Raw genomic sequence first — 26,231 nt, 5'->3', positions numbered from 1 at the left:
CCGTTTCTTCAGCTAATTTCCACATGGCCGGGCCTCACCCCAAACCTCATCCGGGGCCTAACTTAACAATTGGGCTTTAAAGCCTTTTCCCAAGTCTTCCTTGTATATTGGGCCTTCTAAATCTAACACCACTAGCGTCCAGGGCTTCCAGGCTTTCCGACAGCTTATGTAATGTGTAGGTCCACGTGGAACTTCAAAATTCGAAAATTCAAACGCGTTTCAATAAAAAAAAAAAGGGCAACAAGACAATATGCGCACACACAATCTTATCTTCATTCCATTATTATTTAAAGTTGGAAGCAGACCGTACCGGACTAAACCGAACCAGAGAAGCACATACACCATTCCTTAGCTCGTAGACAGCGTCCAAGCGACTGTACCCGACCGAACCAACCTTGTAGAACCATAGAGAGACAGGTCTGTCGGCGAATTTCCAAGCAATTTTTTTGCTATTTCTGAACTGAAATTTCGTCTTAGGAACTTCGGATTTGTCAATTTGAAACGATAGGAGAAGGAGGATGACTACTATGGAGAGCTTGATTGGGTTGGTTAACAGGATACAGAGAGCATGTACTGTTCTCGGTGACTACGGTGGTGGAACTGGAGATAACGCTTTCAATTCTCTCTGGGAAGCTCTTCCAACCGTCGCCGTCGTCGGTGGTCAGGTGATTTCTCCGGTCTAAGCAGCGTTTGACTTCTTCTTCATCTGTTTCACTCTGTTGACTCTTTCAACTTGCTTTTTACAGAGTTCTGGAAAATCTTCGGTTCTTGAGAGCATAGTTGGGAGAGACTTTCTTCCCAGAGGATCAGGTTTGTGGATTTTTGTACTTTCTTGGGTTTGTAAATATAAGGCAGAGAGCTTTGGTTTTGAGCAAGGAAGTGTTTGGTGTAGGTATCGTTACGAGGCGTCCATTGGTGTTGCAGCTGCATAAGACAGAGGAAGGAACAGAGGAGTATGCAGAGTTCCTCCATCTTCCCAAGAGGAAGTTTATAGATTTCGGTATGTACCCTTAACGTTTATGTCTCTATATAAGTTATTTATTCTTCTTTCCTGCTTTTATGGTTTATTTATGTTTTGTTTTAGTGTTCCTTGTCGTTTGACTTTTGGTTGAAAATTGATTGATGTTGGCAGCTTTGGTTCGGAAGGAGATTCAAGATGAGACTGACAGAATCACAGGGAAGAGTAAACAGATATCTCCAGTTCCTATTCACCTCAGTATATTCTCTCCTAACGGTCTCTGCTTTTATCACAATCTGTAAACCTTTTTTTTTTATAACATCACTATTGTTTTCTGGAACTAACTTTTGATGTTTGCTTCTTGGGAAACAGTTGTAAATCTGACCCTCATTGATTTACCCGGTTTAACTAAAGTTGCTGTTGGTATGATTTTTTTTTATCTCTTCTTTGGGTTTCCATTTCATTATTATTTGCTGGTTGTATGAAGCTTACTGACACTATCTATGATTTTCTAGAGGGACAGCCAGAAACCATTGTTGAGGATATCGAGTCTATGGTTCGCACATACGTTGATAAGGTCAGAATTGCTACTTCTTTAGCTTGTAAACTTTATACTAATATACAAGACCATATAAAAACCTTTCAGTATTACTATACGCTTTTCGTTTTATAACTGTAAATATGCTCTTTCTAGTTCCTTATTGGTTAGTTCCTTATTTGCAGCCTAATTGTATCATACTAGCTATATCTCCTGCCAACCAAGACATAGCTACGTCGGATGCAATCAAGCTCGCTAAAGAAGTAGATCCAACAGGTTTGTTTACTGTTCTCTTGTAAGTGGATGATACATCTATGCTCCAGTTATTGTCTTTTGATAAAAAGTATTTGATTCTCCCAGGGGAGAGAACATTTGGTGTTCTTACAAAGTTAGACTTGATGGACAAAGGAACTAATGCATTAGAAGTAAGCACCTCTTCAGTCTTTGAGTGTTTTTTTTAGAAAAATTGTTCCTAACATAAAGTATTGGTCGTCTTAATAAGGTTCTTGAGGGAAGATCATACAAGCTGCAACATCCTTGGGTTGGGATAGTGAACCGTTCGCAAGCAGATATTAACAGGAATGCTGACATGATGCTTGCAAGACGAAAAGAAAGAGAATACTTTGACACGAGTCCTGACTATGGTCACTTAGCCAGCAAGATGGGATCAGAATATCTCGCAAAGCTGCTCTCCAAGGTATCCAACTAAAAGCCTAAAACGCTGGATATTTCATCATTTTATCATATTATAATATTTATTAATTTGATTTGGTCTTGTGCAGCACTTGGAGTCTGTTATCAGGTCTCGTATCCCAAGCATCCTATCCTTAATAAACAAAAGCATCGAGGAGCTTGAGAGAGAGTTAGACCGATTGGGTAAGCCTGTTGCAGTTGATGCTGGGGTGAGTACTTTCTCTCTATACGAAACCATTTCTCTTCTTCTTCTTTGCTGTGTGCTTAAATCTGTTGGTCTCGCTCTCACTCTCAGGCTCAGCTCTACACTATACTGGAGATGTGCCGTGCATTCGATAAGATCTTCAAGGAACATCTGGATGGAGGGTAAGCATCTTCTTACTGTTGAAGTTTCCACCAGTTTCTTATTAATGCTTAACATTTGTAGGCGTCCTGGAGGTGACCGTATCTATGGAGTCTTCGACAACCAGCTCCCAGCTGCACTTAAAAAGCTTCCTTTTGATCGACATCTTTCTCTACAGAGTGTGAAGAGAATAGTCTCTGAAGCAGATGGTTATCAGCCTCACTTGATTGCACCTGAACAAGGTTATCGCCGTCTTATTGAAGGGGCGTTAGGTTACTTTAGAGGTCCAGCTGAAGCTTCTGTGGACGCTGTAAGTTCTTTCTACACCCTTAGCTTTCAGTTTTTATATATAGAGGAACCATAATTGAGTTTTGTGTGCTTCAGGTTCACTTTGTCTTGAAAGAGCTTGTAAGGAAGTCAATTGCAGAAACTCAGGTGAGATAGTCTCTTCCTTAATGAACTAAGAAAGGATTTTACTGAATTAAGTCTCTCTAGGCCTGAGTATTTTGTCCGAACCAGCCGAACCGAACCGAAAAAAATTCCGGTTCAGTTACGGTTGGAGTTCGGTTTAGTTCTACAGAGTTTTGAAAAATGATTTGGTTTTCGGTTCGGTTATGGTTTGGAGTGTGGTTTAGTTTGGCAGAGTTTTGAATAATGATTTGGTTTTCGGTTCGGTTACGGTTTTTAAAAAAAGAAAGAAAAAAATTAACCGAAGTTAACCGAACTAACTAACCGAATAAGTGAAGTTAATTAAAATAACCGAATTTAACTGAAAATATCTGAAACAAAAAAATTGGTTATTTTCGGAAATAAAATTAGAAACCGAAATTAAATGAAAACCAAACCGAACCAATTTTTTCCGGTTCACTTCGGTGGGAAATAAACCGAAACCAAAAATACCTGAACAGAATAAACTGAAACCACAGACCTAAATCTCTCTGTGATGGCGAAAATGCAGGAGCTAAAGCGTTTCCCTTCACTTCAAGTGGAGCTAGCTTTAGCAGCCAACACCTCCTTGGAGAAGTTTCGTGAAGAAAGCAAGAAGTCGGTTATTCGTCTTGTTGAGATGGAGTCTGCTTATCTAACAGCTGAGTTCTTCAGGAAACTTCCTCAAGAAATGGAAAGACCAGCAGTAGCCAACAGCAAAAACCAAGCCGCTTCTCCTTCCCCCGCAGCACAAGACCTATACGGAGATGGACATTTCAGAAGGATAGCATCAAACGTATCTGCGTACGTCAGCATGGTTTCGGATACACTTCGCAACACCATCCCGAAAGCTTGTGTTTATTGTCAGGTTAGACAAGCTAAGCTCGCGCTGCTCAATTACTTCTACAGTCAGATCAGCAAGAGAGAGGTAAAATTAAAGACTATAAACTAAAAAATAAAATGTCTCAAAAGTGTTTCGGATTCAAAACTTTATATGTTATGGTTACAGGGGAAACAGTTGGGACTGTTGCTAGATGAAGATCCGGCATTGATGGGGAGGAGACTAGAGTGTGCGCAGAGGCTGGAGTTGTATAAGAAAGCCAGAGATGAGATTGATGCAGTTGCTTGGGTGCGGTGAAGAGAGCTGAAGTGTGTTGAGTGTGTGTCTGATGATGGTTTTTCTGATTAGAGAACTATTAACTTGGTGTGTTTGTTTATAAAGTTCGTTGGACTTGTAATATGTTCGTTGACTATGTCCTTTTGTATGTAAGTTATTATCATCAGATTCAGACCTTTGTAATATAAACTTCTCGTTTCTATTTGAAAACGCGTTGGCGTTTCACTTCCGAGACAGTAGACTGCTCGCCGTTGGAACAAACATTATTTAGGACGTTTTATCAAATGTCATTGAAAACACTGTGTCGTCTGTCGTTAGAAGTAGGGGACTGCGCGCCATTTTAGTTGTAGCAGTTTTTTTAGACAGCGTACCGTTTCTAACAGGAAACAGAACGGTAGAAGTTCCAAGAAGGCTTCATCTTCTTCATTACTTTCTTTTTTTTTTGAATTTTAAGGAAATCGGGGTTTCCCCAAAGGCTTTCTAGGCCCAAAGGACTAATTCCCCCCCCTGGCGCTGACGAGCTCCATGTAATAATGCCCCAGTGGTCCGAGAGAATTGTTTGCAGCGTGAGGCTTCGAACCCGGGCGTATTGGCACCATGGGCACCTCAACCACGAAATTCTAACCACTCGCCCAACTCAGTCGGGTTTAAAACTTGTGTGGGTTAAACAGGCTTTTTACACCCTTATTTTTAGACGCTGTCTCCACCCCCGAAGGGGCCCCCTTGCAAGAAACCCCCAAAGCCGGCGTTCAGTACTGGCCGTAGCCCACCTGACGTCGGACAGGGATTTTTTACGGTTCCAGTCCGTCCCCGGCCCTTCGAGTGTCGTTGAGGATCGAACCCCCGACCTCTCGGACTCGTGTGTGAGAACCCTGCTTCAGTACTGCCGCTAGGCCACCTTCTTCATTACTTTCTTCTCCTCTACTTTGAACTTCCTTCAGGACTTGTCAAACTGCTGCGTGATTCACAGTCGCATCTCTGTCGATTTCCAGGTAATTTTCAGTGTCTTTGGTATGAACATGCAATCAGTTTATAACTTTATATTGATGTTCTTGCATATTGATTCACGCAGATAGTATCAGTTAGATCAAAGGTAGTAGATTAATCATGGAAACTCCTGTTGATGCTCCTATCAAGGTATCTTTCTCGCCTGTATACCCCCAAATTTAGTTGTTACTTTTGCTTAAAATTCAATGATATCAACAAAAAAAAAAAAAAACAACAACGATATCTTTTGGTTACAGGACAAACATGAAGAAAGTCCTAGGTGGAAGAAACCAACAGTTGTTTTTGTGTTGGGTAGTAATTGCACTCTTATGTAAAGCTTTACTCTTTCGAATCTTGCTTGAAAGTTGAATGGTTTGAGTTTAGGTGGGCCTGGAAGTGGAAAAGGTACTCAGTGTGCTAATATTGTCCAGCACTTTAGCTATACCCATTTGAGTGCTGGTGATCTTCTCAGAGCAGAGATCAGGTCTGGTTCTGAAGTTGGGTAAGTGAACTCTCAAATCTCAAACTTATTGCTGAATAATATATAATAATAATACTCCCGTAAAGTAAACCTTGTTCTTGCTTTAGGGTTATGTCTTTTCTTTCTGTGTGGATTATTTCAGATCCATGATCCAAAGCATGATTTCTCAGGGGAGAATTGTGCCGTCCGAGATTACGGTGAAGCTTTTGTGTAAAGCTATGGAGGAAAGTGGCAATGATAAGTTCATCATTGATGGTTTCCCTCGCAATGAAGAAAACCGAATAATATTCGAAAATGTTGTAAGGGTCATCAATCTACAATCTCTTTTTTCTTTTGAACAACAAAATCTTATATTAAAATTAAACGTCCGATGAGCTAAATCGATTACAACCGGAGAGATACTCGACAGTAGGTTGATAAGCTATCTAAACATAACAAAAGATAGAGATGGCTAAGGAAAGAAGAACCCCGTAGAAAATCTTCACTTGTAGTTCTAGGACCCGCATTCGAAATAACACAGTTTGAAATCGACGTAGAATAATCCAACAATGGATTTTGAGAGCAGTTAAAAACCATCTCTGAAAACCATCTACAATCTATTTAAATCTATTTTTACATGTTGTATGCGTTGGTTTTTTTTTTTTTTTTCTGATCAAACGAAATTGCATTACTAAGACGGTTTTACACTCCAATATTGGAATTCATTACAGACAGGACGAGAGCTGATTTTGCCACGGTATAAGCTTCCGCATTAAAGTTGCGAGAAATAAAATCAAAGGAAATAACATCAAAGTACTTGATAAAATGATAGATATCAAACATGATACCGAACAGTTCAGGTTGTGTCCCTCCCCTTTTCAAAAGCTTGATCAGAGATAGGGAATCAGAGAGAACCGCCAGGGATCGGACGTTTGAGTAGACAGCAAGGGCAACCGCCCGATGTACAGCAATAGCTTCCGCCATTAATGCTGAGGAGACATGACTGTAAGCTTCCGAAACGTTTGACAAGTTCCGATCGTTAGAGCCACAGAAGATTCCACCAATACCACATCCTCCAGAGGAAGCATCCCAGGCCGCATCAACTTTACACACAAGTATCGTAGCTGGGAGTGACGGAGGTGGGACTGTCGAGTTGCAGTGAGGTCGAGCCGGCGAGGGGTTGTCTTGGGGATGAGATTTACCTCCAGGTTGTGCATCATTCCATTCCTTTGCATCTGTGATACTTTTGAGAACAGTTTCCTGAGCTGAAAAGACTCTATTCTCAAAGACCAACTTGTTCCTTGCTTTCCATAAATTCCACATCACCATGGCCATAATGGAGTGTTTAAACCCGTCGGTGGCAGTGGGACATATTGTTTCCCCTGCTTTATGAGTTCGGGGACAGAAGATATGGAGCTTCCAGGTCCTTGTGTTATCGGAATGAGGCTCCAAACTTCCTCTGCAATAGAGCATGATAGAAAGACATGCATGTCATCCTCATACCCGCCACACTTCTTGCAGTTGAATCGTGGAACACCTCTCCTCTCTAAGTTGGAACTGACCGGGATAGCTTTTTTCACAACTCGCCAGATAAAGTCCTTCAATTTGGGGCTAGTGTTGACGTTCCAGATATCCTTCAGCCAGTGGACTGGTTCATTTGCAACCAGCGTAGGTCTGTCCACCACCATTCCCAAACCGTATCCAGTTTTAGTAGAATACTCCCCTGATTTTTCCTTGAGCCAAACCATTGTATCCGGAGACTGTGTTGAGCTTGTCTTAATGCGCAGTATAAAGTCCTCATACTGAGGGATGATTCTTCTTATTTCTTCCAAGTTCCATTTGTTGGTGAGAGGACATAACAGCTCCTTAACCAATAGAGATTGAGTAGCCATATGAGCCGGCCCCATCGGTCGCAGGGGGGTATCCAAGGAGAGCCATGGGTCATCCCAGATTCGAATTGATTCGCCATCACCTACAGCCCAACTCAGCCCTTTCCGCAAGATCTCTCTTCCAGCTAGGATGCTTTTCCAGCCATGGGAGGCTGTTGTCGGTATTGGACAGTCCAGGAAAGATTGGTACCGAGAATATTTTCCCATCAAAACCTGAGCTAGCAAAGACTGTGGCTCCTTGATTAATCTCCAGCCGATCTTTGCCAGTAAAGCGTCATTAAACGTTTCAATATCCCGGAAGCCGAGTCCTCCCGCGAATTTCGGTAAGGCCATTATTTCCCAAGAGACCCAACACATCTTTTTCTTGTCCGGATTCGAGTCCCACCAGAACCGTGTGAGGAGGGACTGAATTTGTCTACACAGAGACACCGGAAGTTTGAAACACGACATGACATAGCACGGCATTGCCGCAAGGACTGACTTAAGCATCACTTGTTTTCCTGCCCCGGATAGAAACTTTGCAGTCCAGCTGTGTGCTTTTTGCCTGATCCTATCCAGTATAGAGGCAAAAATGTCTCACTTCTTGCGTCCAAACTGCTCGGGTAAACCCAGATATTTTCCCACTCCACCTTCCAAGGAAATCTCCATTGTTTCCTTTACTCTTGCACGGATTGGTGCTGGTGTTTTTGCAGAGAAAGTAATGGCCGATTTCCGAGGGTTGATCTTCTGGCCCGAGACAGCTTCGTAGGTCGACAAGATGTTCATTAAGGCAGAGACACATGATGGTTTAGATTGACAAAAGAACATGGTGTCATCGGCAAAGAGGAGGTGATTAATTGCCGGACTACCCCGAGCCACTTTCACCCCCGGTAAAGTTCCATTCGCTTGGCCTTTTGCACACAAAGCTGAGAGGACCTCCGTACACAAGATGAAGACATACGGTGATAATGGATCGCCTTGCCTGAGCCCACGCGAGGGTCGGATGGGTCCCTAGGGTGTTCCATTGATCAGGAAAGAATAGGATACCGATTCTATACAGCTCATTATCCAGGAGATCCATCTTGCATCAAACCCGAGCATGCCTAGAACTTCCTTTACAAAGCTCCATTCTATTCTATCGTATGCTTTGCTCATGTCTGTTTTCACAGCCATCGAGCATCGTTTTGTTGCTTCTGAAGTCCGTAGAAAGTGGAGGGTTTCATGTGTGATGAGAACGTTGTCCGCGATAGCTCTACCCGCTACAAAAGCTGATTGTGTTTTGGAGATGAGTAGAGGTAGTAGCGGCCTCAGTCTCCTGGTAAGAATCTTGGCAATAATTTTGTAATGTGTATTACATAAAGCAATTGGCCGATACTCAGCAACTGATCGAGCTCCTGTCACCTTCGGGATGAGTCTAATGTGGGTTTCGTTTTGCCGCGGGTGCAGGTGATTCGTCATGAAGAACTCCCTTACGTCCTTAATCACATCATCTCCGACTATATGCCAATAGGACTGGTAGAATGTAGCTGAGAAACCATCCGGTCCAGGGGCTTTGTTCCCGTTTATAGACTTAACTGCATCTCGGATTTCCGAATCACTCGGTATAGTTGTCAACATAGCATTCATCTCCGGGGTAACCTTCCTGGTTAATAGCCCCTGAATTTGGGAGAAAGAGTTGTTGCCATTTGAGGTAAAGATATGAGTGAAATAATCAGAGATCACTCGAGCTATGTCTGACTCCTCATAGACCACTCCTCCTTGAGCATCTTCTATAACCGGGATCGAGTTAATGATTCTTCTGGTTCTTGTTGCAGCGTGGAAAAACCCGGTGTTCCGGTCCCCTTGCCTGAGCCACTGTATCCGACTCCGTTGATGCCAGAATTGTTCCTCTGCTAGGTAAGAACGTCGTAGTTCAGCATTTAGTCCCTCGATGATAGTGGCGTCTGGACTATCACTTGAGAGAGCAGCCTCCAGTAGCTCTTGGTTGCGTTTAATGCTCAAATTGCTCTGTTCTAGTTGCTCCTTTGCCCAACGAATGATACTTCGCCTGCAGTTATTCAACTTTTCTATAACCGTATCCAAAGGAGAGGAGTTCCAAGCATCATCAACTAGCTGAGTAACCTCCTCCTGCTCCGTCAAGGCTCTGTTGAACCTGAACATGCCTCTCTGGTTCTGTCCGAGTTAAAGTATGACATTAAGGGCCGATGATCGGATCCCTCGAAACGAAGGTATCGACACCTACCCATGGGAAAGGCTTCTGCCCACGCACAGTTACCCATTGATCTATCCAGTCTGGATCTTATGAAGTGAGTATGACGGTTGCCACGCCAGGATAGTTGTTCCCCTGTGTGCTTGAGGTCCCACAGCCCGTTTTGCGCAACAAAAGTTCGAAAGGAGGTGAAGGAGCTTTCAGGGCGAGTTGGTCCTCCACACTTTTCTGCATTAGTGAGTATGTCATTGAAGTCCCCGGTGATCAGCCATGGATCATCTCTTCCGGTTCCCACTGAGCTGATTTTACTCCAAAAAGCGGCTCTGTTTTCTGCTGCCGGAGCTCCATAAATGAAGGACACAAAATATGTTACTCCCTTATATACGATTCTGGTATCAATTAAGTTGGGAGATGATTCGAGCATTGTGATATCAGTATCATCTTTCCATAGGAGAGCTAGCCCGCCACTAAGCCCGATAGGCGGTACTGAAAAGTAATGAGAGTATTGGAGACTTTGTAGTTTCTTATTGATAAAGTCATCATCATTCTTTGTCTCCATAAAAAATATTACATTAGGAGCCATGTTCTTATGGATCTCCTTAATTCGCCGGATTGTCTGGACACTCCCAAGTCCTTGACAATTCCAGCTCAAAATGGCTAAAGAAGAGAGTTTTGATGGGGCCGAAAATCCACCCCACCTCTAGTAATACCCGGTATAATCACCGCATTTGGTTGGCCATTCTTCTTTCGTTGCATGCTTGCGCCTGTCTTGCTTGTTCCTGCCTTATCACAAGGGAGATTTTTATCAACTGCGAGCCGTCTTTTGGTTGAAGTGGTTGGCCGAGCCACAGTTTGCCTCTTCAAGCTGGAAACCAGGATAGGGCTTCTAACGACACGCTTTTGTATTTTAGTAACTCTCCTCTTACTTACTGCTTTGCTGAGGGAGGACACTGGGATAGAACCTCTCTTGCTTGCAGCCTCTGAGCTATCTAAACCAAGGCGGAGAGTAGCTGGGATCCTGTCCGGAGGGGGGGACTCAACTGTATTTGCTCGCATGATGGTATTATTTTCGTCCATTCTGGTCTCGCCATGCAGCAGACGGCCTGATTCAAAACTAGGGGTCCTTCTAGTTGCTGGCTCTTTAGAGGTAGCTGGTTCTGATATGCGTTCTAGTGCTGATCTACGTTCTTTTGACCCCGAATTAGCTTCAGCCTGATCTGAGGAAGGTCCTAGACGGTCTTTAAGAGATCGAGTCGGAGTGATCTCGTTGCTACGTGGGAGATCTCGTTCAATATTGTTAGGTGGAGAGGTTCTTACTGCAAGTACTCCTGATCGTCCTCCCGATACTTGATGGGGAGTAGAAGAGCCAGAGCTGAGTCTGCTCTTATCTACCACTCTGTATTGCATTGAGGGGCGCTGGTTCCTGTAGTGGGCAGCGTTTGATCTTGCCGTTCTAGAGAGAATAGAATGTTCTCGGTTGTAGCTGACAGTTCTGTCTTTGTATCTACCGTACTCAGATCTGTTACCTTCTCCTCTAGGTTGAATGTAGCTATCATCAGCTGATCTTAGTGACAAATTGGCATTCTCAGGTCTACTATAGCCTCGCCTATCATCATGGCGTTTCTTTTCAGCTTCGATCCTCTGTAGCGCAATACTCTGAGTGATGCCTAACTTTCTCTCCTTTGGTGAAGGGGCATTTAGAGGCCTGTAGGGACAGTCGATCTCCTCATGGAGCAAGGAGAAGCAGGTGAAACAATGCTTCTCAATCTTCATATATTCGAATTCCACCTCTGTGATATCATCCGTAGGGAGCTCGATCTCCATCTTCATTATCAGCGGTTGAAGACCATTCACCTCTACCCAAATCTTTGCATCTTTTTCATCTCTGAGGGAATAATTCCCAAACTCTTTTCCAATAGTGCGAATGGTTTGTTCTGACCAGAAGTGGAGAGGAATACCATGTATCCTGACATTAAAGGAGATGTTGGATGGGAACTGGTCAGACACCGTAGGTTCCCATCGTTGTAATATCAACATCCAGCGTTTGTAATGATAAGGTCCTTTCTCTAGCACCTGGGTGAGTTCCTGTTCTGTTTCGAACTTGATCTGAAATTTATCAAGACCTAGTGTTCTTCCTACCACTCTCCCCTCAAGGTTCCAAACTTGAGCCATAAAATCTATTACCGCTCTAGGTTTTTGGACTAGGGGGTTTGTAAGTCTTCCAATGATGGTTAACCTATTAGCTTCGATCAAGTCATCATTAGTATTTGCCGGAATACGGACCGGAGGTTTCTTCGGAGGTAACTCTTGAGGAGCTTGCATTTTTCCTTTTTCAGATCTACTGAGCCGTCGCGACATCTTGTAGTTGTGAAAGAAGATCTGATGCTTTATAGCTTTTGGTCGGTGGCGGCGAGGAGTAATAACCAGATAAAGCTGATTAGGAGGTTATACCAACCAAGTCACCGGAGTTAAAGCTTACGAATATAATCAATGGTGAGGGAGTAGTTGTGATAAATGCTTTATCCTTAACTGTCCTTGAAGTAGTTGCAAGTGTGGAAAAAGTGTACAAGGTTATATCAACCCAAAGATGCTCTCTTCACCAATATTTCATCCGTACGAGCTCCCAAGTTCTGCAGAGAGAGAGCTGGACATCGGTGGAAGTGGGGAGAGGAGAGTAGAGGACCGGCGCAGGGTGACCTGGCTGACCCACCGACTTTGTCGGGGGCTGAACCCGGTGAGGATTCCGTCAGAAGCGGTGGTCGGTAAGGAAAGCTATCAACGGACCGTTGGTTTCTTCTGAATACGGCAAACTTTTGAAAAGTTTCTGCGATTTACAGAGGATAAAAGACTGAAAAGAGGATAAACCGTGGGGTAAAAGAGGAAACAAGAGAGAGACCAGAGGTTAAAGACTTTTCTCGACCACGGTGCCTGAGAGCAAAATCACCACCAAGTATTCTTATCTTTTTATCAAATAAATACACGTTGATGTAAGCGTTGGTTTAATAATACTTTTTGTGGAATTGAATAGGCTGCCTTGTTTTTTTTTTTTTTTGAACACAGCTGCCTTGGTTTAATAATACTTTTTGTGGAATTGAATAGGCTAAAATCAAGCCGGCTTTTGTTCTGTTCTTTGATTGTCCTGAAGAAGAACTAGAGAGGCGCATTATGAACAGGAACCAGGTTGGTATCTTAACTGAAAAATGGTATCTAGTTCCGGTCCTATATATAATATAATCATTTACCAAAGTTATGTCTTGGTTATGAAAGGGAAGAGAAGATGATAATCTTGAGACGATAAAGAAACGGTTTAAAGTGTTTGTAGAATCTACTCTCCCTATTGTTAGCTACTACGAATCTAAAGGGAAACTTCGAAAGGTTAGGACTTGGTTCTTCTTCTTCTCCATGATCGTTACCATCACATGCTGCTCCACAATCCTGATCCTCTTTTTTTTCCCTCAAGATCAATGCTGCAAAACCGAGCCAAGAGGTTTTCGAGGAAGTTAAATATGTATTTGCATCTGAAACTTGAGAAGGTGAAGCTTGTGCTCGTTTCGTACAAACAGTGTTTGGTGTAGTTCTTTTAGATATCTTGTGTATTAATTATTATCACTGCTGGGTTTTGCCTACGTCGGCATCGCAGACTAGTTGTCGCCGAACAAAACAAAAACAGAGACTTTCACATGTCCTGTCGTATACGTAACTAGGTTTACAAATTTGTGCTTATTATGTAATGCAAGTATCTCTACGTATAACGTGTTCCCTTTATGATATAACCACATTTTCGTTGTAATAATAACATTTTGTTAGGAACTTGTCAGGCTCAGTTGACATATAATAAATCCGCAAAGTGGCCTGACTAGAAGCAAATGGATCTTTACATAGACTTGCCATTATGATTCACGGCATCCACTTGATGACATGAAAAAACCTATTGTTACGTGCTCATGAGAGCCAACATTTTAAGAAACTTGTAGCCAATGGCTACCGTCAAAAAAACTTAATATATCGCCCTATCGAATCACGACCGTCCATTTTATCAAGGATGCTACTACTACGTTCATACATGGCATTAACTTACGTATAATATATATACACTCCAAAAGAGCTTCTCGTTCGTTATTCAATGTAACCCTTTTTTTCTTGAATGATGTTAGCTCAATCTGTGTTTACTTTCTGCGAAGTCACCACCGTTTCCATTTTCGTCGTCTTCTCTCTTCGCCTCCTCCTAAGATGCGGCACACGTCCATGGCGTCGCCACCGCACGTTCACGTTCCGCAGCAGCCAGGAGAAAACGGCGGTGACCGATCATTCGTCTCCGCCGTATTGCGCCGTGTGCATGCAAGAGGCAGAGGAGGGAGACAAGATGAGGAGATTGGCGATTTGTAGTCACTGTTTCCACGCAGTCTGTATCGATACATGGTTTTGTGAGATGTCGACGTGTCCGTTGTGTAGAGCTGAGATTCCGCCTTTACCTCCGGTGAATCCTCTGCTCTTACTTTTTGTTTCTGCCGGTGTACTCGATTTGTTCAGCAACAAATAGTTCTGATGAAACCATCACCGTCTCGACGCGTAGCGTAGCCCTCTAGCTAATCTCGAATTATGTGTACAAAATGTTGGCAGACCTCAGACGTGTTAGATTTTCTTTTGATCATACTACATTGCCTAACTCCGCCACGACTAAAAGTAATTGTAAAGAAAAGTTGAAATAAACTTTATCGAAAAATAGTTTGATTTTTTTTTTCGCTTGCTTAGCTGTAAAGTAATTAATTCAAGTATTGTATGCTACTAAATCAAAATAAATGGTTAATCAAAGTACTCTACGTACGTTTTCAATATAATACAAAATAGAAACGCAAAACTGAGTTCTCTGATATTTACACGTCTATACTCTATACTGCATGAAAACGTATTTAAAATACGTGAGCCAATAGGTTGTTGCCGCATCGTATAGAGAAAGAGAGACACTTGGTCACGATTCCGGACCAGTTTGCCTACTTTCCAAAATTGGAGGGCAGTGAGTTTGGCTCTATCTGAACGGAAGAAAACCAAAATCTATTAAAAAGTAAAAACATAGATCCTACTTTGTTTGTTTCTGGTGTACTTAATAGTGATACCTCGGATCGTTTGCTTTCGTTTTCCACTTTAATCCAGTGTTTTGAACAAGGGATAAGTTTTGTTGACAAAAGAAAAAAAGTAGAAAGCTACAAGTTTTTTCTCCCATTATTGCTTGTGTCGTTTTTGACTTTGATCTAAGTGTTCATAAAGCCACAACTAGACCATGTGACATGGTCCATATCAATCATGTGATCCAACCTTTTACTATAGGATAAAGTTGAAGTTGTGGTACGATGATTAATTAGTTAGCAGTATGAAATATTACCCAAAAGACGTAGTAATTTTATGTTGTTTTAAAAATTGAAATAAATTACTATTTATATTCTTTCATTTCCTTCTGAAAAATGTTTGCACATATTCAACCATAAGGGTTCTAAAATCAATAAAATGACGCTGGATAAGTAGAATCAAATGAACATCGATTTTGCTCTTCATCTCTCCTGGATTGGTTCGCCGCCATGAAAGATACAAAAAATCCCGCTGATTCATCAAAACTTACTTGCTCATGCAAAGTCTTATTTCCATCAGAACGTGACTTCTCACGTGACACCTCTTTCACTTCTCTAGTCTCTCCGTTCGATCTATTAAGGAACCGCTTAAACCATTTGACCGAGTCTTTTGGATAACGTTTGAGACCATTGACAAAGTCAACATAGTAAAGACCAAATCTAGCAGTGTATCCATGTTCCCATTCAAAGTTGTCCATCAATGACCATGCATAATATCCTCTTACGTCACACCCGTCTTCCCTGTAACCAGATTATAACTTTTGTCAATAACAACATATGATTTAAATTGAAACGCATATAGATTGTGAGGAAGATCAAGAACTAACACTATAGCTTTATGAAGTTGTTGGAAATGTTTGTCATGGTACTCAATCCTAAATGTATCCTTAAGAATCTCTTCTCTCGGCCTTGTACCATCGTCGTTTTCGTTGATTCCTGCAATTTATAATCAACGTCATGAGTAATAACCTCTACAAATTCATATTCCTAATTAGCATATACAAATAATTAATAACGTTTCAAAGTTTCTAGTTAACAGAATAAAATACTAAAGATGTTTTCTAACCATTTTCTTTAATGTAGACCGGCATGTTGTTGTATCTATCTTTGATATAGTTTAGAACTTTCCGCAAGCCCTCCGGGTATGACAATATTAATCCTCTTTCATCCTGAAGAAAACAAATAATACAAATCTTAGGATCGATGTGAGGAGGGTGAAGGATGATATCTAATGTTGTTCATTTAGATATCAATTGTTATAAAGAAGAAGTAAGCACGTACCCCAGGTCCGATGATGTGGCCACTGTGGTTAGTCACTGTTACAGATAAAGATATAAAAATTGTTTAGTTTACCATCTAATTTATACTTATTTCTTATGGAATTAGCATAATGTTTACGTACGTTTCCATTCGACGTAATGATCAGTTTTGAACCGAGGCTTTGCTGGATCGATGTGAGGAAGGTGACTAGCGAAACGCGCTGTATAGTAATTTATTCCAACAAAATCTGATGAATTTTTCAACATGTTTGATTGTTCCAGGGTAAATGAAGGCAACTTTTTCCCCGCATATTTTTTTACTATCTCTGGATAATCTCCATGAATCACTGGATCAAGATGCCTATAAAGACAGATAATCAAGATTAATACATATTGACGAGGAATGTAAACATATTTATTTTAAATTGTTTTGTTTAGATAACTTACCATCCAAATTCAAAAGCAAGAGCTCGTTCAGCTGCTTCTTTATCATCGGTAGAGTCAGAATGATACGGCTCAAACCATCTTGGTGACAAAACTATCCCAATTTGACCATCAGCTGAAGTCTTTTTACATTTTCTGAATTCATCTACTGCAGCGGCATGAGCTAGAAGAACGTTGTGCGAAACAATGTAAGGCTCAGTACTCGAATCACCAGCGTGACACTTCTCGCTTACCCATTTGGAGCATCGTCCAGCCGCCTTGTTACCTTGGTCGTAACCCGCAATAGTCATAATGTACGGCTCATTGATCGTTGTCCACATTTTAACTTTATCTCCAAACTCTTCGAAACAAACTTTTGCAAAATCTCGAAAATCTTCTCTGTTTTTGATTAAAAAGAGTCATAAAATAACAAAATCAATCATATATGTAACTAAAATGGTGTATTTTAGTATATTATATTTATTTTAACTAGGCTTACACAATTTTAGGGCTTAAAAAGCCACCATATTCGTCCTCCAAAGATTGTGGATGGTCCCAGTGGTATAGTGTCATTGAAGGTTGTATGTCTGCACGTTTGTTAGACCATAAGATCATTTTTACTGTGTTAAATTATAACCTTTCTTTAATTAAATTTAACCTTACTAATAAAATAATGATCCTACCATTAGCAAGAAGTTCGTCGATAAGATCCTTGTAGAATTGTACACCTTCTTTGTTTACTCCATCCTTTAGCTTTCCACCTGTAGATAATTGGGAATTTACCACATAAATAACTCGTATGAGTGACAAAAAAAGTTTAATAGAAATGAAAATATAACTATCATTAAAACCAAAAAACTTACTGGGAATTAATCTGGCCCACGAGATTGAGAATCTGAAAGCGTCCATGTCTAACTCCTTCATCAACTTGATGTCATCCTGTTTTTTTTTTGGGTCAGTCATATAATAAAACAATATAATATTAATCAACCAAAGCAAAAACGATAACTATATACGGGTCAAATACAACGTACCAACTCTTACGAAAGTAAATTAACTTACATGAAAAGTTATTTACATTTTGACTTGTTACTACATAGTAGAAAAGACATGAAAATATTACTTTATTTACTTCACAAGATATGATAGTTAGATTTATAATAAGGATGGTTCTAGCTACTGATACGTGTTTTAGAATGGAGGAGATTGGTTATAGAAAGTACCTTATAACGGTGATAAAAATCAATTGCTACATCCGCGTTATGCATTTTGGTCCTCTCTGCAGTCAAAGGTTTTAGTTTCAGTCAAATAACTAAATTGAAATATGGTCTTGTTCGTACGTATAAGAGTGTTAATCAAATCCGGCCGCAAATTATGGTTTCCGGACAAACCTGGGTAAGAGCGGCTGAAGTGGTCCCATATAGCTGGAGACTTTCCACCTTCAGATGTTGCTCCTTCGTACTGTATAAAAAAAAACAAACCAAAAAGAACATTAATTTAATAGAATAGGCGAAAAGCTATTTTGGAATGACAAAACATAGTCTTTAGACGTCAGCAAATAAAATAGTTGCGTTTCCTCGTAGTTAAAATTGAAACTCGAACAACTTTTTCCCTCATTTAAATCCATAAGGGCAGATGTGTTATAATTAAAGTTTACGTTCTAAAGCTTGTTTCTTAAACAAGGTAAAAAAGAGGGCATATGTTTTGTAATGTAGATTCAAATCATTTTTCAATTTACAAGGGTAATAAAATAACGTTCAAACTATTTGTTTTGCTTTAGTATAACCAATTAGGAGTTGCAAGGAGCCTATAGTAACCTGAATTTCAGTATTTGTGATTTGCTTCTTAGTTTACGGATATCTGATTTTTTTATTTGTTTTGCGTCAAAAAATACGGATATCCGTAAAATTTACAGACGGATGTTTACGAATATCTCGTACACTTTGTTCAATACAGGTAAAATCTTACAAAATTATGTTTTCATAAAAGATCTTTTACATAATCTAAAACAAAAAGGTAAAAAATTAGTGAAAATATATGTTCTATAAATTTTTTAAATTAATTAATCTTTTATAAAACATAAAATTTTGGAAAATTGTATTTTTAATCAATATTTATATTTCTTTCTTAATTTAATACATTTATAAGTAATTTTATAAATGAAATTATTAAAATTCTATGTTAAAGTAATAATTATATAAATTATACCCTTACAAATCTCTATATAATTGTAGATATACTTCTATTTGTATAAAAACCCGAGCGGAGCGAGTATCCGACCATGAAAATTTAATTATTTGTGATTTTTTTCATTTTTAACGGATAGTGATTTTTAATATTTTTCTTTGCTCCGAAAACTTACGGATATCTGAATTTTTCGGATCGAATCAAAATGAATAACAAATCAAATCAAATTTAACGAATAAAATGTTCAGCCTATAACCAATAGATTGTGATCATCAATAATATCGGAAAGATAAAATTACTGAGTGTCAAAAATTTATTTAAGAGCAAAAATACCGAATTTCAAAAGAGTTTTATCGTTAAAATATTGAATAACAGAATGATATTATCAAATTGTGATTTTATAATAATATTGATTGATAAAATCACATGAAATTGCCCATAAAAAATCACCTGATACGCAGAAGCAGCCGTTCCAAAAATGAAACCATCTGGAAAACTATGACGATCTAGTATTCGAGAATCAATTGTCTCTGCAAACAATGAGATTACCGAAAGGATGATGAAAAAACGATATCCCCTAGCCATTTTTATCGCTCTTTTTTATTTTTGGTTTAGTCTTTATTTTTGTTTTGAGATTTCAAAGTGGTGTATTGAAGAGAGATTTACTCTACCTCGTCTTTCTTATATAGAGATTTTCCTCGGCCAGTTATAGACGTCATCTACGTGGAAATGTTTGGACATATATATCATATGAAGAGATATCTGATAGTATTTCTAATATATATTCCCGGTGATTTCTTTCTAGCATGATTATTGGAAGGTTCTTAGGGTGGGGTTCTTAGCAGAATATAAGAATCCGTCACTTAATTTTTAACTAAAAAAAGTTAAGAACCAGTTCTTAAATAAGAGTTTTAAGAGCTGGTTCTTAACTTTTTTAGTTAAAAGTTAAAAGACGGGTTCTTATATTCCGTTAAAAACTCCACTCTAAAAACCCTTCAATAATCATGCTGTCAACTCTGAATGTGCCCGTGATCACTGCTAACGTTCACCATTGTCTCTTCATCATTCAGATATGTACATAGGCCTATGCTATATAATATATGCGTCTAAGCTGATATTGGTGTTGAATGTAGTTAAAATCGTGGCTTTGTTCACTGTTAACATATCCTGTGAAGACTGCATGTACTCCGAGGTACGGTTACATTTTCACGTGTAATGTTTCACCTCTTTACGCGTTCGCTCTATTGTTGGCTTTATGCATAACGTAGACCATTTTGGATTTTTTTTTAAATTCTTTTTTCTTTGCGCAGAGTCGTGTTAATCTTATCTTGAACCCTTTTTGGTCAAATATTACCCTGTAATTTAATATTCCAAATTTAATGGAGATACCAAAAAAAAAAAAACATTTTCATGAAATTTTGACTGTTGAGCCATGTCTGCAATATATTAATATCCGGTTATTTAATGGGAAAATATATTAACCGATATATCTATATATATGTTTCTGTAAATACAAATACTTTCATTTGATTAATAGTACGTGTCACCGTTATCCAAAAACCATGCTAATATTTGGTATCTTTTTAGTTTTATTGGCTGGCTATTTCACAGAAACTAGTTTTCTTTTATCCCACGTATGGTGGAAACTTCGCCACTAGCCTAAGCTCCAATTTTTATTCCACGTATGGTGGAAACTAGTTTTCACTGAAATTCAATTTCAAATTGGAGTCGAACTCCGTTTTTTTTTTGGGTCCAAAAACTCCTTTTCCTTTAGTGCCAAATTCCAAAGATACGGGGGATCGTACCACTAGCCTATTGAATTTCAGTGGCATGAATGAGATATGAGTAAATTTTTTTAAAACATTTCACTGATTTTTTTGTCAACTAACTTTTCATTAATTTAAACTTAGGAAATACAACAAAAAATGGATTTTTTTGTCCATTTTTTGTTTTGTCATCAACAAAAAATGGAATTATCCATTCTCTTTCGTTATTCTAATAGAAAAACAGATAAATTTTAAAAAGGATTTAGAACAAATTTGCAATTAAACACAAATGCCTCAATATATATTTTATTTATAAAAATTAAATTTCGAAATTTAGTCATATATATACGTATATGATTACAAATGCATTGAATTTGAGCATGTAATTGGTAACATGAAAAAAAACAGCAATGATGTGATTTCCTTTTTCCCTTTTTACTGAGTGATCATATTGTATAGAAAATAGTGGCCTTTGAGGATTATAACATTGTAAGTTTCACTAAAAATGAAAAAGATGTGAGCAATAGTCCTTATGACATCCTATATGAAAAAGAGATGAGAACACTTATTTGGCAGTGACATGTTCGCTTTTTAGGAAATTATGTATTTGTATAGGAGCAACTAAATTTCCAGCGTAAAGAGATGGGCTTATAAATATATATATATACTTTTCTTATTCCTTTCTGAATAGATATCCTCACTAAATTATTATTATATTTTCAATTCATATATATATCTAAGATGTTTCGCAAATTATATATTACTAGTAAAACTGAACTAAGAAAAATGAAATAATGTGTATGATATATAACCAAAATATAACTCAAATTTATATTATTTAACTATGGTAGGACCATTCCTCACATGACGATTTTTTGGGCATTTTGATGCATGTATCCTAAGATGCATGAAACACCCAGACCAAAGTCTAATAGGTTCATCAGATGTCGAAATCAAAATCGGACAACAAAAGCGCATGAAACATTGAAGGAAACAAATAAATTATAACATAGGAAAACAATCCTTCCAGTGAATGCAAGATATGTTTTTTTTATCAAAACATATACAAATGACAGCTGTAGGAACAAAAATTATAGTAAACTTGGATATATAGAATTTTGATTTTTCACGGAACGTAAAGTTAATTTCCCTACGAAAAGATGATTAGTGTCTAAGAAAGAAAAATAAAATAGTATTCATCAAATTTTGTGGCATGTCCAGTTATCAAAAGCGAGATGAGAACAACAACTACAAATTGACCTGGATGTTTGTAGTTGTTCTCATGTCTTAAGTTAATTCCTTTGTTGACAAGGATGTTTAGCTCTATATAATAATCATAAGCATGTATAGGAATAGAAACAATTAATTCAGTAGCGAAGAATAATTCAAATCTGGATAATAACACATGCTATAGCTGGTAACATAAATAGTTTATAAAAACTACTTGTTTTTTTAATATAGAGGCCCGTGATTTACTAAATAACAGCCACTTGCTGATTAGTCCCATTATAATCTCCCTTCAACCATCTCCTAAACCACCTAGCTGATTTCTTCGGATACCTCTTACGTCCATTTTCAAAATCCACAAACACTAGCCCAAACCTGACCGTGTATCCTTCCGCCCACTCGAAGTTATCCATCAACGACCATGCAAAATATCCTTTCACATGCACTCCCATCCTACATTTCATTTGAATCAAACTTTCGTTGGCGGAGCCAGCTAAGAAGCATGGGTCATTTGACCCATATCAATTTTAAGAATTAATCAAATTTTAAGCATAAATTTGTAATATATCTAGATTAATTGGTTGAGTTTCAGTAGTTTGACCCCCTTAATATCTAGCAAAATTCATATATATAAACTTTTAACCCCATTGGTTTCTTTTTCTAGCTCCGCCAATTATAAATATGGTTTCAGTTAGTTTTATATTATTTTTCAAGTTAGATTTGTCAAAAAAAAAAGAACATATTATGATCTTTTGGTTCGTTTTTATAGAACTTTGGTTTGGACTGGATCATTTTAACCGATCAGGCACTCCTAATATATACTACATGTTCATGAATGTGATCGAGAAAGGAGAACTTACGAGATAGCATCCTGAACCATCTTAAGGTGATGAGTATAGTAATCAATTCTCAAATCGTCGTTAAGATATATTTGGCCAAGATTTGCTTCATCCACTCCTACGTGATTTAAAGAAAGAAAGGATAAAGAATATTAGTCTGAACTATTATGCTCAGAAAAGTTTAATATGGCTTATAATATATGTATATATATAGTAAACGCTATTAATTACCGTTTTCTGTTATGTACAAGACGGGATCATTAAACTTGAATTTTGCATATAGTAAGAGATCACGAATGCCCTTAGGATAAATCAAAAGCCAATCCGATCCAGCCTGAAATGAGTTAAGATTTTAGACATGTTAAATGTACAACTACTTTTCACTTTTAACGTCTAAAGATTGTAAACACATACTTAACAATGTCAATTCAACATATAAACTACTAAATGAGAAAGAGAGAGAGAGAATACTATGTAAAAATCATTTCTTCCCTATCTATCACATTACATATGAGTTATGTACTTTATTGAATAATTATAATAGTTAACTATGATCATGAAAAACTTAATTTGATCAGGAGATTTATATAATTCTTAACTAAACAAAGATTAAAAAAAAAATCTAACCATTGGACCGATAGGCAGCCCATTTCGCTCACCTAATACAATATAAACACACACACACACATCGTGAGTAAAAACACACACACAAATATGACGAATTCATTAAAGAAAATAGAGAAATAAATTTATACGTATAATAACCATATGGTTCACGGACCTATGACCATGACGCAGGAATCAGTGGACATGGTAATGTTTTCAGTTGCACATGGCACGTCTTTTACGTAGGAGGATGAGTAATAGTTAATTCCTATGAAATCGTACGATCCTTTAAGCATTGAGGACTCTTCTGGTGTGAATGTAGGAAGACGGCCATCTTTCACATGGTTAACCATTTCAGTTGGATATTTACCGTTGACGATAGGCTCCATGAAGTAGTCGAAGGTGAATGCAGTGGTTCGAGCTGTGGCTGAACGGTCAGCATATGAATCTGAATAAGGGTAGTGCCAATCTGTTTGTAAGGCGATACCAATTTCACCTTTCTGAGTTGCCTGTGGACACAATATTGTGAGTAATACAGTTATATGATTTATACTATTGAAACTTTTATGAGGGTTTCGTAACCAAAATTGAGATTCATAACTGGTCTTGAGATACGATTTACAATGCTGTAAAAACTTGAAGTAACCGGAATAGAGTACGCACAGTACATTCAAAAAACATAATATAGCACAATAATAACAGAAACAGAGGGGGAAAGGACAGTAACATGTAATATATATCCTGAGCCGGATCTGAGATTAAAGGACCATAAACATTTTAGGGTAATTTTAATATAAAATAAATCAATAACTGGATATTCTACGATATATGTACAATAGCTTTTTAAAATTTGAAGATAAATATGAATATTTCATCCGACAGTGCCCATAACCGGTTCTGTAACGTAGCTTAAACAAATTAAGTAAAAATGAATATATATATATATATATATATATATAGATTATAGGATAAACATACCTGGTACTTTTCTCTGTAGACTTTGACAGCGGCTCCATGAGCGAGTAGAAAGTTATGGCCGACGATGTAAGGCTCGGTGGCTCCATCACCACCAAGGCAATTAGGATTAGTGAAACTAGAACATCTTCCAGGTGCCTTTTCACCTGTTAGATAACCTTGTTTTACCACTGTAAATGGCTCGTTTAGCGTCATCCAATGCTTTACTCTATCTCCAAACTTCTGGAAACAGAGCTCCGCATAGTCCCGGAAATCATTCCTGTTTCATTACCGAAGTATCAACCCAAAAAACACATAACCATTCTGTTTTTATCTCTGTGAAGTATTGTTCAGAGATAAACGACTTACACAATCTCGGCTCCGAGGAAGCCACCGTAAGCAACTTCGAGTGCCTCTGGTAAGTCCCAGTGGAAGATTGTGACATATGGCTTCACTCCTAACTCATTTATAACATTTAACAAAAAAAAAGAGAGAGTACTATGTGATGCGTTCTTGACAACTATGTGATGCGTTCTTGACAAGACTTGACAACTTTCAAGGGTTTTGGTAAGATCCAAAACATCAATGGTTCGTTAAACGCAAAAAGTCCTCTAGTATTACCTTTCAACAGAAGTTGATTAATCAAGTTGTTGTAATAGTTAATTCCAGCCTGGTTTATTCCACCTTTTAAATTCCCACCTAATTAACCACTTCACGTGATTAGTGTTCAAGAATCTAACAACTCCTACAAAAATCTGATCGATCGATATCTTACGAGGCAAAATCCTAGACCAGGAGATTGAGAATCGGTAAGCATTGAAGCCAATTTGATGCAGCAAATTCACATCTTCCTGGTGTTCCGAAAAGTTTTCATGAAGACAATGTGTAATGTTGGATGTATGATTGACTATTTTAGGTGAAGAAAGCAATACCTTGTAAAGGTAGTAAGAATCATCTGCAACGGACCCATTACTACCATCCATTATTTTCTCTGAAAAGACAAAACATTCATTGAATAATTTAGTCTCAAGATAAAAGGGAACAAAGTGGTTGATCATCATTAATTAATTTTCTGATATGATTGTAAGAATGTTTAAAGAGATTCAAAACGTTTAGTTTTTTTTTTCCTTTTGAAAACATACATTTAGGGTTTCGAATTAAGAAGGAAAACCTGGGAATTTTTCGGAGTAGGTATCCCATATACTTGGTCCTCTACCATCTTCATGAGCAGCACCTTCACACTACAAAGTCGAAAAGATAAACAAAACAACACATTTTTTAACTAGAAGAACTAGCTAACCTGATAGGCAGAAGTTGCAGATCCAAAAATGAAATCTTCTGGGAAATCATTTCTTCTTAATCTAGGTCTTGAGGACCGGTTCTTGGCGAAAACTCCATTGTATGCCAATGTAATGAGCAACAGTAATAGGAGACCTTTACTCTTCATTATTCTTTTGATAAAAGTATTTTTTAATACGAATTTTCGGTTGTGAAAAACTTTATAAGAGAGTATTGGATTTGATAATTTGCATAAATAGAGCAGGTGGAGGGAGAGTGGGTATGAAGCAACTAGCAATTTTTTACTAATCGTTTCAAAATAACACATCCGATAAAACAAAACAAATAACATATTTATTATCTTAATTAACAAAAAGTCGTGTAACGTGGACAGAATATATATTTTTTATTATATATTCTATAAGCGGATCCGGTAGACCGCGGGAGGAACACACTTTTAGTGCTACAGAGTGGACTGATTACCATATTGCATGACCCGGATTTGAAATATATTCCGACTAATGTCAAAAGGTGGACCGATCATCTGTCACGATCTATCATATTAACAACTTGGACCGAAACACAGGGCCAAATTAATCAATTAACTAGAGCTTGATCCGTGTTTCCGTGCGGGTATTTATTTTTATTTTTTTAAAAATATATATTTGTCTTTTTTATAAATGTTAATATATATTTTTAAAATTTATCTGTATTAAATAATTTTTAGCATTTTTAAACAAAATAATTTCTAATTAATAATGAATATTTTTTTTTTGATACGTCAATTATCATCTATATTTTTAAAATATGATGTGTGTTGCGAATGTATTTTTATGGATCAAAATTTTAATGTAAAATAAAGTTGTTATCTATGATTGTATTTGATTTATACAATATAAAATTTAATATATCATTTACATTTTGTGTTTTATATTATGTATTTTATAACATTTTCTTGTGTTTTTCGATA

General features: G+C 38.0%; 5 protein-coding genes across 9 annotated transcripts; 3 read left to right on the top strand and 2 right to left on the bottom strand.

Annotated features, from left to right (window-relative positions):
- Positions 1–206: 206 nt before the first annotated feature.
- LOC106416257 (phragmoplastin DRP1E) lies at positions 207–4,304 on the top strand. Of its 2 annotated transcripts, none has more exons than XM_013857109.3 (16): positions 207–417; positions 509–665; positions 747–810; positions 893–1,000; positions 1,133–1,234; positions 1,331–1,381; positions 1,474–1,535; positions 1,682–1,772; positions 1,857–1,921; positions 1,999–2,193; positions 2,279–2,398; positions 2,485–2,555; positions 2,617–2,842; positions 2,917–2,967; positions 3,491–3,886; positions 3,968–4,304. In XM_013857109.3, exons 2-16 carry the CDS (start codon positions 519–521, stop codon positions 4,094–4,096), a joined length of 1,878 nt encoding a protein of 625 aa, XP_013712563.1. In that variant the 5' UTR covers positions 207–417; positions 509–518; the 3' UTR covers positions 4,097–4,304. The 2 variants fall into 2 exon arrangements, with proteins under 2 accessions (XP_013712563.1, XP_048620805.1); XM_048764848.1 differs by having other exon boundaries at positions 401–417; positions 478–665.
- A 666-nt stretch (positions 4,305–4,970) lies between these two features.
- Positions 4,971–13,395, top strand: LOC106414614 (probable UMP-CMP kinase 1). 2 transcript variants are annotated; one of them, XM_013855241.3, is made up of 8 exons: positions 4,971–5,067; positions 5,148–5,212; positions 5,320–5,374; positions 5,447–5,564; positions 5,686–5,842; positions 12,699–12,779; positions 12,867–12,974; positions 13,060–13,395. In XM_013855241.3, exons 2-8 carry the CDS (start codon positions 5,183–5,185, stop codon positions 13,126–13,128), a joined length of 618 nt encoding a protein of 205 aa, XP_013710695.1. In that variant the 5' UTR covers positions 4,971–5,067; positions 5,148–5,182; the 3' UTR covers positions 13,129–13,395. The 2 variants fall into 2 exon arrangements, with proteins under 2 accessions (XP_013710695.1, XP_013710694.1); XM_013855240.3 differs by having other exon boundaries at positions 12,867–13,395.
- A 132-nt stretch (positions 13,396–13,527) lies between these two features.
- On the top strand, positions 13,528–14,145 carry LOC111208669 (RING-H2 finger protein ATL5). Its single transcript, XM_022707963.2, has one exon. The coding sequence runs from the start codon at positions 13,744–13,746 to the stop codon at positions 14,137–14,139; it is 396 nt and encodes a 131-aa protein (XP_022563684.1). The 5' UTR covers positions 13,528–13,743; the 3' UTR covers positions 14,140–14,145.
- Positions 14,146–15,014: 869 nt separating this feature from the next.
- Positions 15,015–19,256, bottom strand: LOC106412194 (beta-glucosidase 30). 2 transcript variants are annotated; one of them, XM_013853095.3, is made up of 12 exons: positions 19,042–19,255; positions 17,796–17,865; positions 17,628–17,683; positions 17,268–17,343; positions 17,088–17,165; positions 16,904–16,991; positions 16,429–16,803; positions 16,125–16,342; positions 16,004–16,038; positions 15,789–15,891; positions 15,550–15,658; positions 15,015–15,463 (listed from the first exon to the last, which is right to left on the bottom strand). In XM_013853095.3, exons 1-12 carry the CDS (start codon positions 19,174–19,176, stop codon positions 15,094–15,096), a joined length of 1,713 nt encoding a protein of 570 aa, XP_013708549.1. In that variant the 5' UTR covers positions 19,177–19,255; the 3' UTR covers positions 15,015–15,093. The 2 variants fall into 2 exon arrangements, with proteins under 2 accessions (XP_013708549.1, XP_048620806.1); XM_048764849.1 differs by having other exon boundaries at positions 17,088–17,343; positions 19,042–19,256.
- Positions 19,257–21,673: 2,417 nt separating this feature from the next.
- LOC106412446 (beta-glucosidase 16) lies at positions 21,674–25,571 on the bottom strand. 2 transcript variants are annotated; one of them, XM_048764850.1, is made up of 12 exons: positions 25,284–25,571; positions 25,155–25,224; positions 24,916–24,974; positions 24,759–24,834; positions 24,605–24,682; positions 24,353–24,440; positions 24,008–24,263; positions 23,205–23,538; positions 23,051–23,082; positions 22,655–22,757; positions 22,445–22,541; positions 21,674–22,037 (listed from the first exon to the last, which is right to left on the bottom strand). In XM_048764850.1, exons 1-12 carry the CDS (start codon positions 25,428–25,430, stop codon positions 21,833–21,835), a joined length of 1,545 nt encoding a protein of 514 aa, XP_048620807.1. In that variant the 5' UTR covers positions 25,431–25,571; the 3' UTR covers positions 21,674–21,832. The 2 variants fall into 2 exon arrangements, with proteins under 2 accessions (XP_048620807.1, XP_048620808.1); XM_048764851.1 differs by lacking the exon at positions 24,916–24,974 and having other exon boundaries at positions 25,284–25,569.
- Positions 25,572–26,231: the final 660 nt, after the last annotated feature.

Source organism: Brassica napus, chromosome C8 (genome assembly GCF_020379485.1).
Source record: "Brassica napus cultivar Da-Ae chromosome C8, Da-Ae, whole genome shotgun sequence".
Lineage (NCBI taxonomy): Eukaryota > Viridiplantae > Streptophyta > Magnoliopsida > Brassicales > Brassicaceae > Brassica > Brassica napus.
This window is presented reverse-complemented; position numbering and strand designations above follow the sequence as displayed.

Coding starts and splice junctions, on each gene's coding strand:
- LOC106416257 (XM_013857109.3), top strand. CDS start 519: ATGACTACTATGGAGAGCTTGATTGGGTTGGTTAACAGGATACAGAGA. Junction 1,773..1,856: donor TAAAGAAGTAGATCCAACAG/GTTTGTTTACTG, acceptor TGATTCTCCCAG/GGGAGAGAACATTTGGTGTT. Junction 2,843..2,916: donor CTGAAGCTTCTGTGGACGCT/GTAAGTTCTTTC, acceptor TGTGTGCTTCAG/GTTCACTTTGTCTTGAAAGA.
- LOC106414614 (XM_013855240.3), top strand. CDS start 5,183: ATGGAAACTCCTGTTGATGCTCCTATCAAG. Junction 5,213..5,319: donor CTGTTGATGCTCCTATCAAG/GTATCTTTCTCG, acceptor TTTTGGTTACAG/GACAAACATGAAGAAAGTCC. Junction 12,780..12,866: donor GCATTATGAACAGGAACCAG/GTTGGTATCTTA, acceptor TGGTTATGAAAG/GGAAGAGAAGATGATAATCT.
- LOC111208669 (XM_022707963.2), top strand. CDS start 13,744: ATGATGTTAGCTCAATCTGTGTTTACTTTCTGCGAAGTCACCACCGTT.
- LOC106412194 (XM_048764849.1), bottom strand. CDS start 19,176: ATGGCTAGGGGATATCGTTTTTTCATCATCCTTTCGGTAATCTCATTG. Junction 17,344..17,627: donor ATTTTTATCACCGTTATAAG/GTACTTTCTATA, acceptor AAAAAAAAACAG/GATGACATCAAGTTGATGAA. Junction 16,804..16,903: donor TTTTTAAGCCCTAAAATTGT/GTAAGCCTAGTT, acceptor AATCAAAAACAG/AGAAGATTTTCGAGATTTTG.
- LOC106412446 (XM_048764850.1), bottom strand. CDS start 25,430: ATGAAGAGTAAAGGTCTCCTATTACTGTTGCTCATTACATTGGCATAC. Junction 24,975..25,154: donor CTACTCCGAAAAATTCCCAG/GTTTTCCTTCTT, acceptor TTGTCTTTTCAG/AGAAAATAATGGATGGTAGT. Junction 22,758..23,050: donor GGCTGCCTATCGGTCCAATG/GTTAGATTTTTT, acceptor AACTCATTTCAG/GCTGGATCGGATTGGCTTTT.